A 15,784-nucleotide genomic window follows, 5' to 3' on the forward strand; every position below is an offset into this window, starting at 1 on the left:
CGAGTAGGGGAGGGGCAGAGAGAGAGGAAGACACAGAATCTGAAGCTCCAGGCTCTGAGCTGTCAGAACAGAGCCCAAGATGGGGCTTGAACTCACAGACTGCAAGATCATGACCTGAGCTGAAGTTGGATGCTCAACGAACTGAACTATCCAGGCGCCCCATAAATATATATATATTTAAACTGAGGCATGAATAATAAGCCTATAGTGGAAATAGCATAATAAAAATTAATCATCCTAAAAGCAGGCAGAAAAAGCGGAAAGAGGGCCAAGAATGGAACAGAGAAAACAACTGACTAGATGTTAATCAATATTACATTAAATACAAATGGTCGAAATATACCAATTAAAAAACAGAAATTATTGATTGGATTAAAAACAAAACAAGATCCAACTACATGATATATACCAAAAAATCCGCTTCCAATATGAAGACACAGGTATGTTTAAAGACGAAGGACCAAAAAATATAACATGTAAGCAGTAATCCAAGGAAAGTTGGAATGGCCATGTTAACATTTAAGTCAACTTCAAAAGAAGGAATATTACCAGGGATAAAGAGAGAGCTTACATAGTAATAAATGGATCAACTTACCAATAAAATGTAATAATCCTAAATATGTATGTACTTAATAATGGAGCTTCAAAATGCATGAAGCAAGTGGTGGCTCAGTTGGTTGAGCGTCCGACTTCAGCTCAGGTCATGATCTTGCAGTTTGTGATTTCAAGCCCCACACTGGGCTCTGTGCTGACAGCTGGGAGCCTGGAGCCTGCTTTATATTCTGTGTCTCCCTCTCTCTCTGCCCCTCCCCTGTTTGTGCTCTGTCTCTGTCTCTCAAAAATGAATAAATGTAAAAAAAAAAAATTAAATGCATGAAGCAAAAAACTAATAGAAGTGAATGGAGAAATAAACAAATCCATAATTTTATAATTTTTTAAATAATATTTTTAAAGTAAACTCTACCCCCAATATGGGGCTCAAATTCACAACTCTAAAAACAAGAGTTGCATGCTCTATCAATTGAGCCAGCCAGATGCCCCCAAAATCCACAATTTTAGGTGGGAATTCACTTCTTAGTAATCAATAGGGCATTTAGAAGGAAAATCAATAAAGATACAGAAGTGAACAATACCATCAAGAAACTTGACCTAGTTGTCATTTATAGAACAGCTTGCCCAACAACAGCAGAATACACGTTCTTTTCAAGTGCAAATGAAATATTTAGCAAGTTAGAACATCTGGGCAGTAAAAGAAGTAATGGGGTGCCTGGGTGGCTCAGCTGGTTAAGTGTCCGACTTCGGCTCAGGTCATGATCTCAAGGCTGAGTTCGAGCCCCTTGTCAGGCTCTGTGCTGACAGCTCAGAGCCTGGAGCCTGCTTCAGATTCTGTGTCTCTGTCTTTCTCTGCCCCTCCCCCATTCACACACTCTGTCTCTCTCTCTCAAAAATAAATAAACATTAAAAAAAATTAAAAAAGAAATAACAACACATATGAAAGAAGTCATATAAAGTATGTCTTCTGATTATAATGGTATATTCAATTAGAAACCAATAACCTACCTGGGAAATCCCCCCCAAATCTGGAAGTTAAAAACACACTTTTAAATAACTCATGGATTAAAGAAAAAGTCAGCAAGGAAACTGGAACATATTTTGAATTGAACAAAAATGAAAACATGATACAGTATATCAAAATTTGTGGAATGCAATGAGAGCAGTGCCTAGAAGGAAGTCTGTGGCATTAAATGAATATGTATATATATTATACATATGTGCCTATATATTATATATAAATAAAAGAAGGGTCTGAAATTAATAATCTATGTTTCCACCTTAGGAAACAAACAAACAAAAAAGAGCAAATTAAACCCAAATCAGGCAGGAGGAAATAATAAACATCAGAAATCAATAAAATTGAAAACAGATGCCTGTTTGGTTATCACCAAAAAGATTAGAGATAAAAAATGCCGGTGAAGATGTGGAGAAAAGGGATCCCTGTGGACTCTTGATGGCAATGTGAACTGGTGCAACCACTGTGGAAAACAGCATGGAGGTTCCTCAAAAATTTGAAGATAGAACAACCATATGATTCAGCAATTCTACTTCTGGGACTACATCTGAAGGAAAAGAAAACACTATGTTGAGATATCTGTACCTCCATATTCACTGCAGTATTCTTTACAATAGCCAAGACAGGGAAAACAATCTAAATGTCCATAGACAGATGAATAAAGTTTTGGTATATATACATGCAATGGAATTTAGCCATAAAAAGAAGGAAATCTTACCATTTGTGACAACACAGATGGATCTTGAGGGCATTATGCTAAGTGAACTAAAACAGGGAAAGAGAAATACTATATGCTCTCACTTATATGTGGAATCTAACAAACAAAAAACCAACGACCCAAAAAACAACAAAAAAACCCCAGAAACTCACAGAAAAACAAAACAAAACAAAATAAAACTCACAGAAAAAGAGAAGATTTGTGGTTTCCAGAGGCAGGGGTGGGAAAGGAGGAATTGGAGGAAGGTGGTCAAAAGGCACAACCTTCTAGTTATAAGATAAATAAGTACTCAGGATGTAATGTACAACATGATGATTGTAGTTAACACTGCTGTAGGGTATATTTGAAAGCTGTTAAGAGTAAATCCTAAGAGTTCTTACACAAGGAAAAACACATTTTCTTTCTTTTTTTTCTTTTTGTATCTATATGAGGTGATGGATGTTAACTAATTGTGATGATCATTTCATAATATATGTAAGTCAAGTCATTATGCTGTATACCTTAAACTTACACAATGCTGTATGTTGATTATATCTCAGTAAAACTGAAAGAAAAAGAGGGATGCCTGGGTGGCTCAGTCCATTAAGCGTCCAACTCTTGATTTCGGCTCAGGTCATGATCTCACAGTTCATGGGATCGAGTCCTTCGTGGGGCTCTGCGCTGATAGTGTGGAACCTGCTTGGGATTCTCTCTCTCCCTCTCACTCTGCCCCTCCCTCACTTGTGTTGTGCACGTACGCTCTCTCTCTCTCTCTCTCCCAAAATAAACTTAAACCAAAACTAAAAGAAAGAGGTATCTGCACTCCCATGATCGTTGCAGCATTAGTCACAATATCCAAGTATGGAAACAACCTAAGTGTTCGTTGATGGATGAATGGATAAAGATGTGATATAGATACAGAGATTATTCAGCCATAAAAAAGAAGGAAGTCTCATCATTTGCACCAACATGGATGAACCTGGAGGACATTATGCTATGTGAAGTAAGCCAGAACAGAAAGACAAATACTGGTATGGTTTCACTTATAAATGGAAGCTGAAAACATTGAGCCAGAGAACAATGGTTGCCATGGCATGAGGGTGTGGAAGTAGAGAGATGTTGGTCCAAAGGCACAATATTTCAGTTATAATAAATTCTGGGAATCTAATGTAAAAAATGGTGACTATAGTTAATAACACTATATTATACACTTGAAATTTGCTAAGAGAGTAGCTCTTAAGTGTTCTTACCACATATGCACACAAAGGTACCTATGTGAGGTGATGTATGTGTTAATGAACTTAATTATTATAATTATTTCATAATTTATATGTATATTAAATCATCCAATTGTACACCTTTAAAAAATCATGTTGTACAATCTACATATACACAATTTTTACTTGTCAATGATACCTCATTAAGTCTGGGGAAAAAAAAATTAACTCCTGATCTTTGAAAGACATTGTTAATAAATGAAAAGGTAAGCCACAGTCTGGGAGAAAATATTTGCAAAATCCATATTTGATAAAAGACTTGCATGTAGAGTATTTTAAAAAGACTCTCAACCAATTAAAAGATAAGAAACAACCCAATAAAAAAGGGGCAAATGTTTGAACAGACATTCCACCAAAGAAGAGCTACAGATGGAAAGTAAGTACATGAAAAGATCTTTAACATTATTGGTTATCAGGAAAAGGCAAATTAAAACCACAGTGAAGGAGTGGCTCAGTCAATTAAGTGAACAACTCTTGATTTCCGACCAGGTCATGATCTCACAGTTCATGAAATCAAGCCCTGTATCAGATTCTGTGCTGATAGCGTGGAGCTTGGGAGCTTGGGATTCTCTCTCTCTCCTTCTCTCTCTCTGCCCCTCCCCTGCTCATGTTCTCTCTCTCTCTCAAAATAAATAAATAAACATTAAAAGAAAAATAAAACCACAGTGAAATACCACTACATAACTATTGGACTGGCTAAAATAAAAACTGACAATACCATGTGCTGACAAGATTGTGGAGCACCTAGAACTCTCATACAGTCCTGGAAGAATTAAAATGGCACAGCTGCTTTAGAAATCAGTTTTGACAGCTTATTAAAAAAGTTAAATAGACATAGAATCTGACATAGAATCCAGAAATCCCATTGCTAGCTATTTGCTCAAGAGAACCAAAAACTGTGTTCACACAAAACATGTACACAGTTGTTTATGGCAGTTTAGTCATGATCACATACATAAAAAAAACTGGAAGTGACTCAAATGTCCTTCAGCTGGTTAACAGGGAAACAGATTGTGGTACATCCATATCATGGAATGACATATGTCAGTAAGAAGACAGATTTACTGATACATCAGCATGAATGAATGCCAAGTGCACAATGCTGAGTGGAAGAGAAGCCAGACTCAAAAGATTACCTAACTGTATGATTCCATTTAAATCATATTCTGGAAAGGGTAAAACTTTCAGGGGAGCAAACACATTAGTGGTTGGCAGAATCTAAGATGGGGAGAGAGGTTGACTACAAGGGACACAGGGAATTTTTTTAAGGAATGGAAATAGTCTGTATTTTGATTGTGGGTATTGGTCACAACCCTTGTATGCATTTGTCAAAACTCAAACTATATACTATACAGGGTGAATTACTGGACTTAAAAAATATTTATAGACCACAGAAATTATCTTCATTTTATTCCTGGAAGATTGTTTTGAAGTGATTACACAAGTGACATTTGACTTGCTATTCAGAAAGTCAAATGGTTATCTCAACACTTTTAGGGTATCTCAACACTTTAAAAATAATTACCTCATTAACAATGTCATGACTATTGAATACTGTTTTATTAACACTCTTTATTAAAAGTACATATTGCTTCTGGGGCACCTGGGTGGCTCAGTGGCTGAAGCACCCGACTTTGGCTCAGGTCATGATCTCACAGTTTGTGAGTTCGAGCCCTGTGTCAGGCTCTCTGATGTCAGCCCAGAGCCTGCTTCAGATGCTCTGCCTCCCTCCTTCTCTGCCCAACCCCCACTAGCTTTCTTGCTCTCTCAAAAAAACAAATACACATTAAAAAAAAAGAACATAGCGCTTCTGCTAAGGACCTCTTCCCCGCCTTCTTCCTGTGAACCATATTAAAAATTTCTGATTTACAGCAAGATTCTGAATCAGTACACCTCGAATGACCCAGGAACCTGCAGTGTAACTAACACCACCTGGGATTCTGATGCTCCTGGGCTGAGGATAGCTAAAACACTAGGAGGCAGTAGAGCATTGTGTGAAGAATGTGGGTTCTGAAATCAGACCGCCTGCTTTAAAATCCTGCCTCAACCACTCATTGGCTGTGCAATAGAAGCTTTATGTGCCTTGGTTTCTTCCTCTGAAAAAAAAAAAAAGAAAGAAAGAAAGAAAAGAAAAGAAAAGAAAAGAAAAGAAAAGAAAAGAAAAGAAAAGAAAAGAAAAAAGAAAGAAGGAAAGAAAAGAAATAAATAACAATAGTATCAACCTTCTTAGATTGTATTGAGGATTAAAAGAGATGACACGGGAATGTAGGTGGCTTAGTTGGTTAAGCATCTGACTTGGGCTCAGTCACGATCTCACGGTCCATGAGTTCCACCCGTGTCAGGCTCTGTGCTGACAGCTCAGCTGGAGCTTGCTTCCAATTCTGTGTCGCCCTCTCTCTCACTGCCCCTTCCCCGCTTGCGCTCTCTCTCTCAAAAAATAAACTTAAAAAAAGAAAAAAGAGATGACACATGGGGATGCCTGGGTGGCTCAGTCAGTTAAGCGTCCTATCCTTGATTTTGGCTCAGGTCCTTTCATCATGATCTCACAGTGGTGAGATAGAGCCTCCCCCCACCTCCCACTGCAGGGCTCTGCGCTGAGCTAGAGTCCTGCCACCAGTCGTGCATTAAGCATAGAGCCTGCTTATGATTCATTCTCTCCCTCTCCTTCTGCCCCTCCGCAAGTTGGGTGTACATGCGTACATGTTCTCTAAAAAAAAAGAAAAAAATTAAAAAAAAAAAAAAAAGAGATGACACACGTTAAGATACCTACCACAATGTCTGGCATCTATTGTGAGCCATTGTTGTTTTCAGTGGCCTGGGTGGTACTCTCGCAATGCTTTTTTCATAAAGAGTGAGGCTGTGGCCCAGATCTAGAATTTCATGCGGTAGAAATATGTTCATTTTTTTGGGCGCCTGGGTGGCTCAGTTGGTTAAGCGGCCGACTTCGGCTCAGGTCATGATCTCACGGTCTGTGAGTTCGAGCCCCGCGTCGGGCTCTGTGCTGACAGCTCAGAGCCTAGAGCCTGTTTCGGATTCTGTGTCTCCCTCTCTCTGACCCTCCCCCGTTCATGCTCTGTCTCTCTCTGTCTCAAAAATAAACATTAAAAAATTAAAAAAAAAAAAAAAAAGAAATATGTTCATTTTTGTTCCTACTTTTCCTAATGAGTGCCTCCTCCCAGGGGACTGGGCAAGCCTCACACTAAGTGGGAGAGTGACTGATATTGGGAGGAGGAAATGTAAGGATTTTGGTTTCAGATCATAAGAAGCTGACAAGTTGTCAAGCACACAACTGTCAAGACGAAAGATGGCTCTACTTACAAACTTTGTCACAGGTATGTACGATTTGCTGTAAATTATTTCCTATTTTGTGGAGTGCTATGGGACTGAATTTGTGAGATTTCTTGTTAAAGTGTGTGGGAAAACAAAATTATACCACTTCTCTTGTGTACTATGTAAGTATAGGTATGTTTATATTATCACTTGGGGAAATATCCAAAGAACCCATAATTCATGAAAGAAAGTAAGCAGGTGAAGGAACAGATCCCATAACTGGAAGTCTCTAATCCAGGTGCATATGCACAGGTGGTCTTTATTAATTACCATTTTTACAACAAAAGAATGAAGGTTATGTGATTTTACGAGGTCACATGGAAAATGTCGGGGATGTAACTAGAATTTGAGTTTCATGTCTCTTGGTGTGAGTGTTCACCCTGTTTTTGATGATAAAGATGAGAGTTGGATAAATGGAAATGGGGTTCAGGGATGAGGAATGTGGGGTGGGGCAAGAAAGACCTTGGAAGAGAACCACAGCATGCCTCAACAATCTGGGAATGTTCTCATCCCTATCAATTGCACTTTTCAGGCAAGTGAGGTCTGTCTGATATTTGTTGGGTGAAGCACATCCAACCATGTGGTGAGCATGGAATGAGGGATGTGGCCATTTAGAATGATGTTAATGGACGATGTCATGGAGCCTGGATAAAATGGATGCACCCATCACCATCCACACAGAGAGACACGTGCAGCATTGAGCAAAGTGAAGGATACTGTCTCCTGAGCTGATGATGGAGATCCACTACCAAATCAGCCTGCCTTTCCATTTCCCAAGGCTGACACAACTCCTCCCCACCTCTACCCCCAATGAGCTGTTTTTTTCTGTAGATATGTTATGATCTTCCTTCAGTCAATCTGCAATCAAGTCTTGGCTTGGGAACCTGACTATCTATCTATCTATCTATCTATCTATCTATCTATCTATGCATCTATCTATCTATGCTCCATATCCAGCATGGGGCTCAACATGGGGCTTGAACTCACAAGCTCAGATCAAGACCTGAGCTGAGATCGAGTCAGATGCTTAACTGACTGAGCCACCCAGGCACCCCAACAGACCTGCCTTTTTTTTTTTAATTTTTTTTAATGTTTATTCATTTTTGAGAGACAGAGACAGAGCACACGTGGGGGAGGGGCAGAGAAAGAGGGAGACAGAATCCGAAGCAGGCTCCAGGCTCTGAGCTATCAGCATAGAACCTGACACGGGGCTTGAACTCACGAATCGCGAGGTCATGACCTGAGCTGAAGTTGGACGCTTAACCAACTGAGCCACCCAGCAGCCCCAGACCTGCCTTTTTAAAAGGTGACTTTATGGGGCACCTGGGTGGCTCAGTCTGTTGAACGTCCAACTTCGGCTGAGGTCATGATCTCATACTTCGTGGGTTTGGAACCCATGTTGGGCTCTGTGCGGACAGCTCAGAACCTGGAGCCTGCTTTGGATTCCGTATCTCCTTCTCTCTCTGCCTCTCCTTCACTTGTACTCTGTCTCTATGTCTCAAAAATAAAGAAACGTTAAAAAAAAAAAAAAGGTGACTTTACATTTCTTTTTTCTTTTTTTTTTTCTTTTTTTTTTTTTTTAAATTTTTTTTTTTCAACGTTTTTTTTTTATTTATTTGTGGGACAGAGAGAGACAGAGCATGAACGGGGGAGGGACAGAGAGAGAGGGAGACACAGAATCGGAAACAGGCTCCAGGCTCTGAGCCATCAGCCCAGAGCCCGACGCGGGGCTCAAACTCACGGACCGTGAGATCGTGACCTGGCTGAAGTCGGACGCTTAACCGACTGCGCCACCCAGGCGCCCCTACATTTCTTTTTTCTAATCCATTATACATACACAGCAATTTTATTTCTGTATTTCCAGAATTTATTTCAGGGCAATATTAATGATCAGCTGCATGGGGGGGGGGGCTGGGTGGCTAAGTCATTAAGCATTTGACTTTAGCTCAGGCCATGATCTCAAAGTTTGTAAGTTCGAGTCCCACATCAGGTAAGCATGAGCCCCACTTAGGGTGAGTACAGCCCTGCTTTGAGTAAAACACGAGCCCAGGGTGAGCCGTGCTTCTCTCTTCCTCTCTCTCTCTCTCTTTCTGCCCTTCGTGGGATTCTCTCTCTCCACCCCTCACTCACTTGCACCCTCTCTCTCTCAAAAAAAAAAAAAAAAAATCAACTGTATATACTGCCTATCATGTCAAAATGATCTGACTTAATTTTTTCCCTAAAACATCTTTGGGGGTGCCTAGCTGGCTCAGTTGGTAGAGTATGTAACTCTTGTTGATCTCTGGGTCATGAGTTCGAACCCCACATGTGACACAGAGTTTGCTTAAAATTAAAAATTCTTGGGGCGCCTGGGTGGCTCAGTCGGTTGAGCGTCCGACTTCAGCTTAGGTCACGATCTCGCGGTCCGTGAGTTCGAGCCCCGCGTTGGGCTCTGGGCTGATGGCTCAGAGCCTGGAGCCTGTTTCCGATTCTGTGTCTCCCTCTCTCTCTGCCCCTCCCCCGTTCATGCTCTATCTCTCTCTGTCCCAAAAATAAATAAACGTTAAAAAAAAAAATTTAAAAATTCTTTAAACTATAATATATGTCAAAAATATAATGTATTCCTGATACTTGTGTCCAAATATAAATTCTAAATGAGGAAAAGAGCTAATAAATATTAAATGTTTTCAAATATGATTTACCCTGTATCATGTATACATATTCCTATGTATATGTTGCTGTTTATAGTATGACAATGGAGAAATTCCCATTCATTTATCAACCAGGACGTTGGAGACTCTAAAAATTAGTCCATTGTTCTATCAAAGTCTACAGGGATAACTTAAGGCTTTTTTACCTAAAGCCTCATTCCATTAAATCATTATGATGAGCATTGTAGATGTGGTGAAAATTATCTATAAATATGTCTCCTTATGAAAATAAAAACAGTGCATGTATAACCTAAGGCAATTTGTTTAAAATTATGTCTGTCTAAAAAACAGCACATTTGGCTCCAATGTCATTTATAGTTTTGGTTATAAAATGGACTTTTCCTGGAGGGAGAATAGCCTGTTCTATATTCACAAACTACACTTTAGTGAGGTCCTTGAGCAAAGCTGGCTTCTCCCACCCCACCCGCCAGAACTGGTGTGGGAGGCTGGAGGAAGAGGGTGGAATCTGAGCTCTGTTAGTGGAAGGAAAAGCTGATGGCCTTTAATGCCTGTCCCTGCCATATCTAAAACTTTACTCGAAAGACTTGAGGACAGAAAGCTAATGAACTTGAAATAAACTTTCTACTGTGGAATAGCTTAATAGCTGTTTGCAGTATTGACTCTCGATTTTAGGAAACTGTATGGAACAAAGGATGTTTGTTGGTAAGGGGAAACTATGAACTGAAGGAAAACAGCTGTGGGGTTTCAAAATGCTGAGGTTTTGGATATTTAATAGTCAAATGCCTTTCTTCTGGGTTTAATGATTTGTAGGCACAACACGTTTAAGGAAGATCCTAGGTTAAGTTGTAAAGCAAACTCACATTAGTTGTGGCCATTAAAAAAAAAAAAAATCAATCACTGTTTTTACCAGAGAAGGGAGATAGTTTTGTCTGATTTTCAGGTTGCTTGACTGCTCAAGTATCCTCTTTCATAAACGTATTCTTCCTCATTCTCAGACCAGTATGTGGTTGTGCAAAAATAAAATAGTCATCGTCTTTCATGCCAGCAGAGATGTGGCTCTGTGCTATGTTATACAAACTCTTTAAGATCACTTATGTTTATGTATGCACATATATATTTTGTCTACTATGAAATATTTAGATTTTGTTTTAAAGCTTTCTCATTGTACCGTGCAATTTTTTCATGTATTTCATATAAACCATAAGTTTGAGTGTTTTATAGTTTCAAAACAAGTATATGAAAACACAGTGGCATGAAGTGACATGGCACACTGGGTGGAGAGGAAGTGGCCATTCATAAGACCAAACCCACATACATGCAGGAGACAGCAATTATGAGGCCAAGGATAGGGATGTTTTGAAAATATACTTAAAACGAGATCAAAGATCTTTGGACCTTTGAAAATATCCCAGAAAGTGAATGAAAAACAACAGCCTTCTCTCTTTTTTCAGAGCTCTGACTCAGACCTCCTACTAGAAGGACACTGCAGAGTTGAAATATGTATTTTTAAATAATACACATATTCCTCTAAGTGAGTTAAACTATTATGTGCAGATTTTCTTGAAGGGTCCTAAAAGCAGTCATGTAGATGTACAACATAATTACATAGGTGGCCACCGTGAGTCTTCACATCCCAGAAGGCTCCAAGAACACCCCTATTTCTTTTCTCACAATTACTAGGTGCATCTATAATCTAGAGGAACTTGGGCAACTCGGAAGCTCTCAAGCTTAGCAAGGAGATGTCAAAACGAGGGCCATGATGCCACACTTCCTCATACTTCAGCTTTCCCTGAACACTCCATTCCCCACACCCCAGTCAAGTCAGAACCCTCTGTTCTAAGTTCTAACAATATCCAATTCTCTTCTAGCACTCAGCCGTTTGTAATTATACATTGATTTTTGATTATTTGGGCATGTCTGCCTCCCTACTAGACAGACAGCAAGCTGTATGAGGGTGAGGCACTGTGTTTCTATTCCACTTAGTTTAGAGCCTAGCGTGTGGCATGTATTCGATAAATGTTTATTGACCACATGAAAGTGCTATTTCTTTGTCTTTCTGCTGCTATTCCTGACATCAACTGAGACAGGTATGAGATTGCCATGGTGTGGGGTAGAGGGAAGCCGCAGGATTCAGAAGGTTGTAAGCACGTGAAATGCCATGGTTGGTGTGGAGTTCTATATATCAGAGAGGGAAAGGCTTTCCTACTAAGACAGTCATCCTTCACAAGTAAATGACTTCTATGTGCTGCCTGATTTTGTAATTTTAGGTTTGAATGTTTTTTAGATTTGTGTTCTCTTTCCTCTTCTCATCTTTCCTCCCTTAGTCCCAAGTCTCAGGAAGGAGCCTGGGAATAAACACACTGAGGAGGAGCTCTCATCAAGGGCTCTAAGGGAATGTTTTATGGAGAGTAGCTTTGCAGAGATCACGGTTATGTTAGGACCGAACATCCTTATTATGATAATCTTGGTTGAGACTTTAAGATCATCTGATTCTCGTAGGTGTATTATGAAGTAGGCAGTTCAGAATCATGGCCCTTAGTTTATGGATAAGGAAAAGGGGTCATCAGAAGAGGTTGAATTATCCATGTTATAATGAAAACAAGAGCAAATTAACATTTCTGGAGAGCTCCCTGCATCTTGAGGCACCTTTATATTTGGAATAGTCCTTTATATTTAGAATATATAGTCTTTTATATTTAGAATATATACTTTAATCATTACTACATCCCCATGAGATAGGTGACCATTATTATTATTCCCATTTCACAGATAAGGAAAGTGAGACCTACAGCAATCAAGTTATTTGCCTCAAAGTGCATTACCAAGAAGCTTAGAGCCAGGCTTCAAACCCAGCTGGTCTGTCTCAAACCAGTATGCTGATGAGTTAGCACTGGGAGATCTCCAAGAGTACATTGTGTTATTTGTACTTGCCTCCATAGGTGACTCCTGGTTTAATATTGCTACTTTATGTTGCCAATTTTTTTCTAACCTGTTTGCAGTTTCACCAGAACTTAGAATTTATCAAGCAGAGATCACAGTGATCACTGTGTATGACTGAAATTATATCAACCAAGTTCAGATAAAAAATGCCCTGTTTACTAATGAAAAAAAATGTTGGGGTGCCTGGGTGGCTCAGTCGGTTGAGCGTCTGACTCTTGATTTTGGCTCAGGTTGTGATCCCAGGGCTGTGGAATGGAGCCCTTAGTGGGGCTCTGTGCTGTGTGTGGATCCTGCTTAGGATTCCCTCCCTCTCTCTCTCTGTCTCCCCCTCTCCCCTACTCACACTCTCATTCTCTCTCTAAAAAAATAAATAAAAATAAATTGTTGGATACATTTACTAATTTTATTTTTTGGAGGTGCTCATTGCTTAATTACCACAGGGCACATCTATACTGGGGAAAACTTGTACCATTCTCTGACACTCTACAAAATATTAAGTATAAAAAAGTCCACAAAAACGTGTGATTTTTGAGTGCTTTTTACACTACTTAATCTCTTCAAGGAGAGGACAATGACCAACAGTGACTGGCACATTTTGTGCCTCTGCAGATCCAAGTCTCTCTTTTTCTTTTTTTTTAAAGCTTTTTTTTTTTTTTTTTTTACGTTTGTTTATTTTGAGAGAGAGACAGGGAGAAAGGTAGAGTAGGCAAGGTGCAGAGAGAGAGAATCCTAAGCAGGCTCTGCACTGTCAGCAAAGAGCCTGATGCAGGGCTCCAACTCATAACCCATGAGATCATGACCTGAGCTGAAATCAGGGACCGGATGCTTAACCAACTGAGCTACCCAGGCGCCCGCAAAGCTCTCCATGGGTTCCCTTTACGTTAGATTTTGTCACTGAAAAGAGAACATGGATATGTTGTAATTTGTAGCTGATAAGAACAATTACACCAAAAGGTACCCTTGCTTAGAGTTCTAGAGAAGAAAGTGATCCAGACAAGATATGGGGCCTATGCACAGCACTATGACCCAAGTTCAATACCTGAGCTCCTAGTCAGGAGGGCAGTGAGCAGAGGTCAATACAGAGGGTGTTATTTCTGTGTTTTTGGACTATTACTGACTGCATTTAAAAGCCACGTTAGAAGGGATATTGGCTGGTTTTCAGCTTCTTGTGTTATTCGTGCCTCTGCCCCTCTCCATTATGGATAACTGAGGTTTTTAATTGAGGTTTTAATATACAGTAGTGACATTCTAGTAGATGAAGGAAGGGGGCAGTCCCCGAGGGCAATCTGAACTTCTGCTTAGTATATTTACTCTTGCTGTTTTCCTTCCTCCTCATTTGTAATTCAGGAGGCTCTCTGAGAAGAGAGAGACAACGAAGAGGCTTCTTAGATGGATCGAAGGATCACAAGCTGGGATACCAGGTTCTATGAAAAGGTCTGCTATTGAATTTGCTCTACCTTTAGGCAAATCATTTGATCATGTTGTGCTTTGGTTTCTTCCTGTGTTTGCTAAGTGTAAATAACATGTATTTGACTATTTTGTGATTATTATAGACTATTTTAAATGTGTGGGTGATTTATTTTTCCAGGCCAGCTGCTCAGGTATAAAATGAAAGTCTGCTCCTTTGAGATGCTAGGCTTCCTGGCTGTCAACTGACCCCCAAATCCTTCAGAGTTCAGTAGGCATCTAGTTGCTTCTTGTTCATCTGACACATTTTGCAGTCTCTGTGCTGTGGCTCCTCAGGTTTACTCTATAGTTGGGGGGCATACCTTTTGTCTTTTTTGTTTTCAGAAATGAAATGTGTCACTTTATATATTCCTACTGCTTTCACCCTCCTCCCCACTCCACCTCTAAAAAGATGAAGGCTGCTTTATCTGACACTGATTGCATGAGACAGGAGGGACAGGTGACATGGTAAACAAACTGAGTTTACCTGGACTGGCTAATATGGTTCCCTTTTGATGACTTGGGCCAGGACCACTACAAGTTTGAACTAGATTTAGTAAGGTTCAGGTTCTTTGGCGTTTTAGCAGGAAGCAGTCAGGTAACATACTGAAAAGAGAGAACACAAAGTACCCTCCCCTTTCCCCTTTGTGTTTGTTATAGCCTACCTCACATTAGGCAACAAGATGCCCCTGTTCCCAAAAAGTCCCAAGCCAGGATTCTTAGAAGCTAATAAATAAGTTTGTGGGTAAAGTACGATTTTGTTCTTCATCAGTGGATCACCATACCACTGCTTCATAAATGGTAATCTCTTAAGTGCAATACTGGAGTTGACGGTAAGGCTTACTTCTTTTGAACTAAAATAAAATGTATTTACATTATTTCTAGTGCAGTTAAATTAAAAGCAGTTTCCAAACAAACCTGGAAAAGGTGTTGAAGCTAGAGAACCCATGAAATATATTACTCCTTAGTTGTAGCTTGGTGGTAGCAGCAGGAAGAACTTCAGACACAGGAACACGGTGTAACCCTTCGGTTCTGAAACGTTGCTAGGTCTCCTCGTGCTAGAAATGATCAAAGAAACATCCGGGTAAATATTGCTCCCGGAGCTTAGTTCGCTTTGAGTGCTGGGTCCAACTTCCATCTGTTAGTTCAAGGAAACAAGCAGCAAGGGCCTCGGATTTGGGGGTCTTCGTTCTTGGGCAGGGTCATCAATACATCAACGTAATACTTGCAGGTACCTGAGCTGCAGTGGCTTCCAACAAAGGCAGAGCTTTCACTGATATCTCTTAGAAACATATAGCCAGCAACTTGCCAGGGTTGGGGAACAGGACTGGGAAGAACCAAGGGCATGGTGATATCCTTTCTCCCTAGATTCCAGACCGCTTTGTAGCTCCTGCGGAGCAGGGTGGAGGCCCTTGGGGTGGGGGTCTGGCTCTTCGGCTCTAAATGTAAATAAGCCACGCAGCTGAGCCAGTGACAGTTAAGAACTGGCAGCGTCCGTATCAGGCAAGGTGTTGGTCTGACAGTCTGGACGTACGAAAGGCAGGAGACTCCCTCTCCTCACCCTCGGGTCAATCTGCACAACCAGGTTAAGTCCTGCCGGGGTCGGGGTGGGGGGGTTGGGGGAAGGGAATGAGGCGCCCAGAGGCCACGACTAAGGCGAGGAAAGACCAGAAGTCCTAAGGACACCACCTTGGAGGGACCGGGAGGCTTCAGTAACTGCCTTCGGAAGTATCGCCCTTGCCGTATAAAACGAAAAATATCTCCGCCATTACATGAAGCCGCGGCCCAGATAGGAGGCGGGGACGCGCGCCTGGCGAATGCGCGCTCCCTTTGTCCCGCCTCCCGGCCGGCGGCTCTATCCGCGCGGGAGCGC

At 40.6% G+C, this 15,784-nt stretch overlaps 1 protein-coding gene and 1 long non-coding RNA gene across 5 annotated transcripts in view; one reads left to right on the plus strand and one right to left on the minus strand.

The window, feature by feature from the left end:
• Positions 1 to 1,415: 1,415 nt before the first annotated feature.
• Positions 1,416 to 15,754, minus strand: LOC109255549 (uncharacterized). 4 transcript variants are annotated; one of them, XR_008419384.1, is made up of 3 exons: positions 15,601 to 15,749; positions 14,830 to 14,969; positions 1,416 to 2,117 (listed from the first exon to the last, which is right to left on the minus strand). It is a non-coding gene; the product is annotated as an uncharacterized LOC109255549 (long non-coding RNA). The 4 variants fall into 4 exon arrangements; XR_002075296.2 differs by lacking the exon at positions 1,416 to 2,117 and adding an exon at positions 6,237 to 6,251 and having other exon boundaries at positions 15,601 to 15,748; XR_002075295.2 differs by lacking the exon at positions 1,416 to 2,117 and adding an exon at positions 6,320 to 6,414 and having other exon boundaries at positions 15,601 to 15,746.
• Positions 13,840 to 15,784, plus strand: part of METTL9 (methyltransferase like 9) — a 52,038-nt gene continuing 50,093 nt past the window's right edge. Inside the window, exon 1 of the mRNA XM_019430319.1 lies at positions 13,840 to 13,899. Coding sequence (XP_019285864.1) covers positions 13,855 to 13,899 — 45 coding nt within the window. The 5' untranslated portion in view covers positions 13,840 to 13,854. The remainder of the gene's footprint in view (positions 13,900 to 15,784) is intronic.

This window comes from Panthera pardus, unplaced genomic scaffold (genome assembly GCF_024362965.1).
Source record: "Panthera pardus isolate Hobbes unplaced genomic scaffold, ASM2436296v1 HiC_scaffold_5, whole genome shotgun sequence".
In the NCBI taxonomy this organism is placed as follows: domain Eukaryota; kingdom Metazoa; phylum Chordata; class Mammalia; order Carnivora; family Felidae; genus Panthera; species Panthera pardus.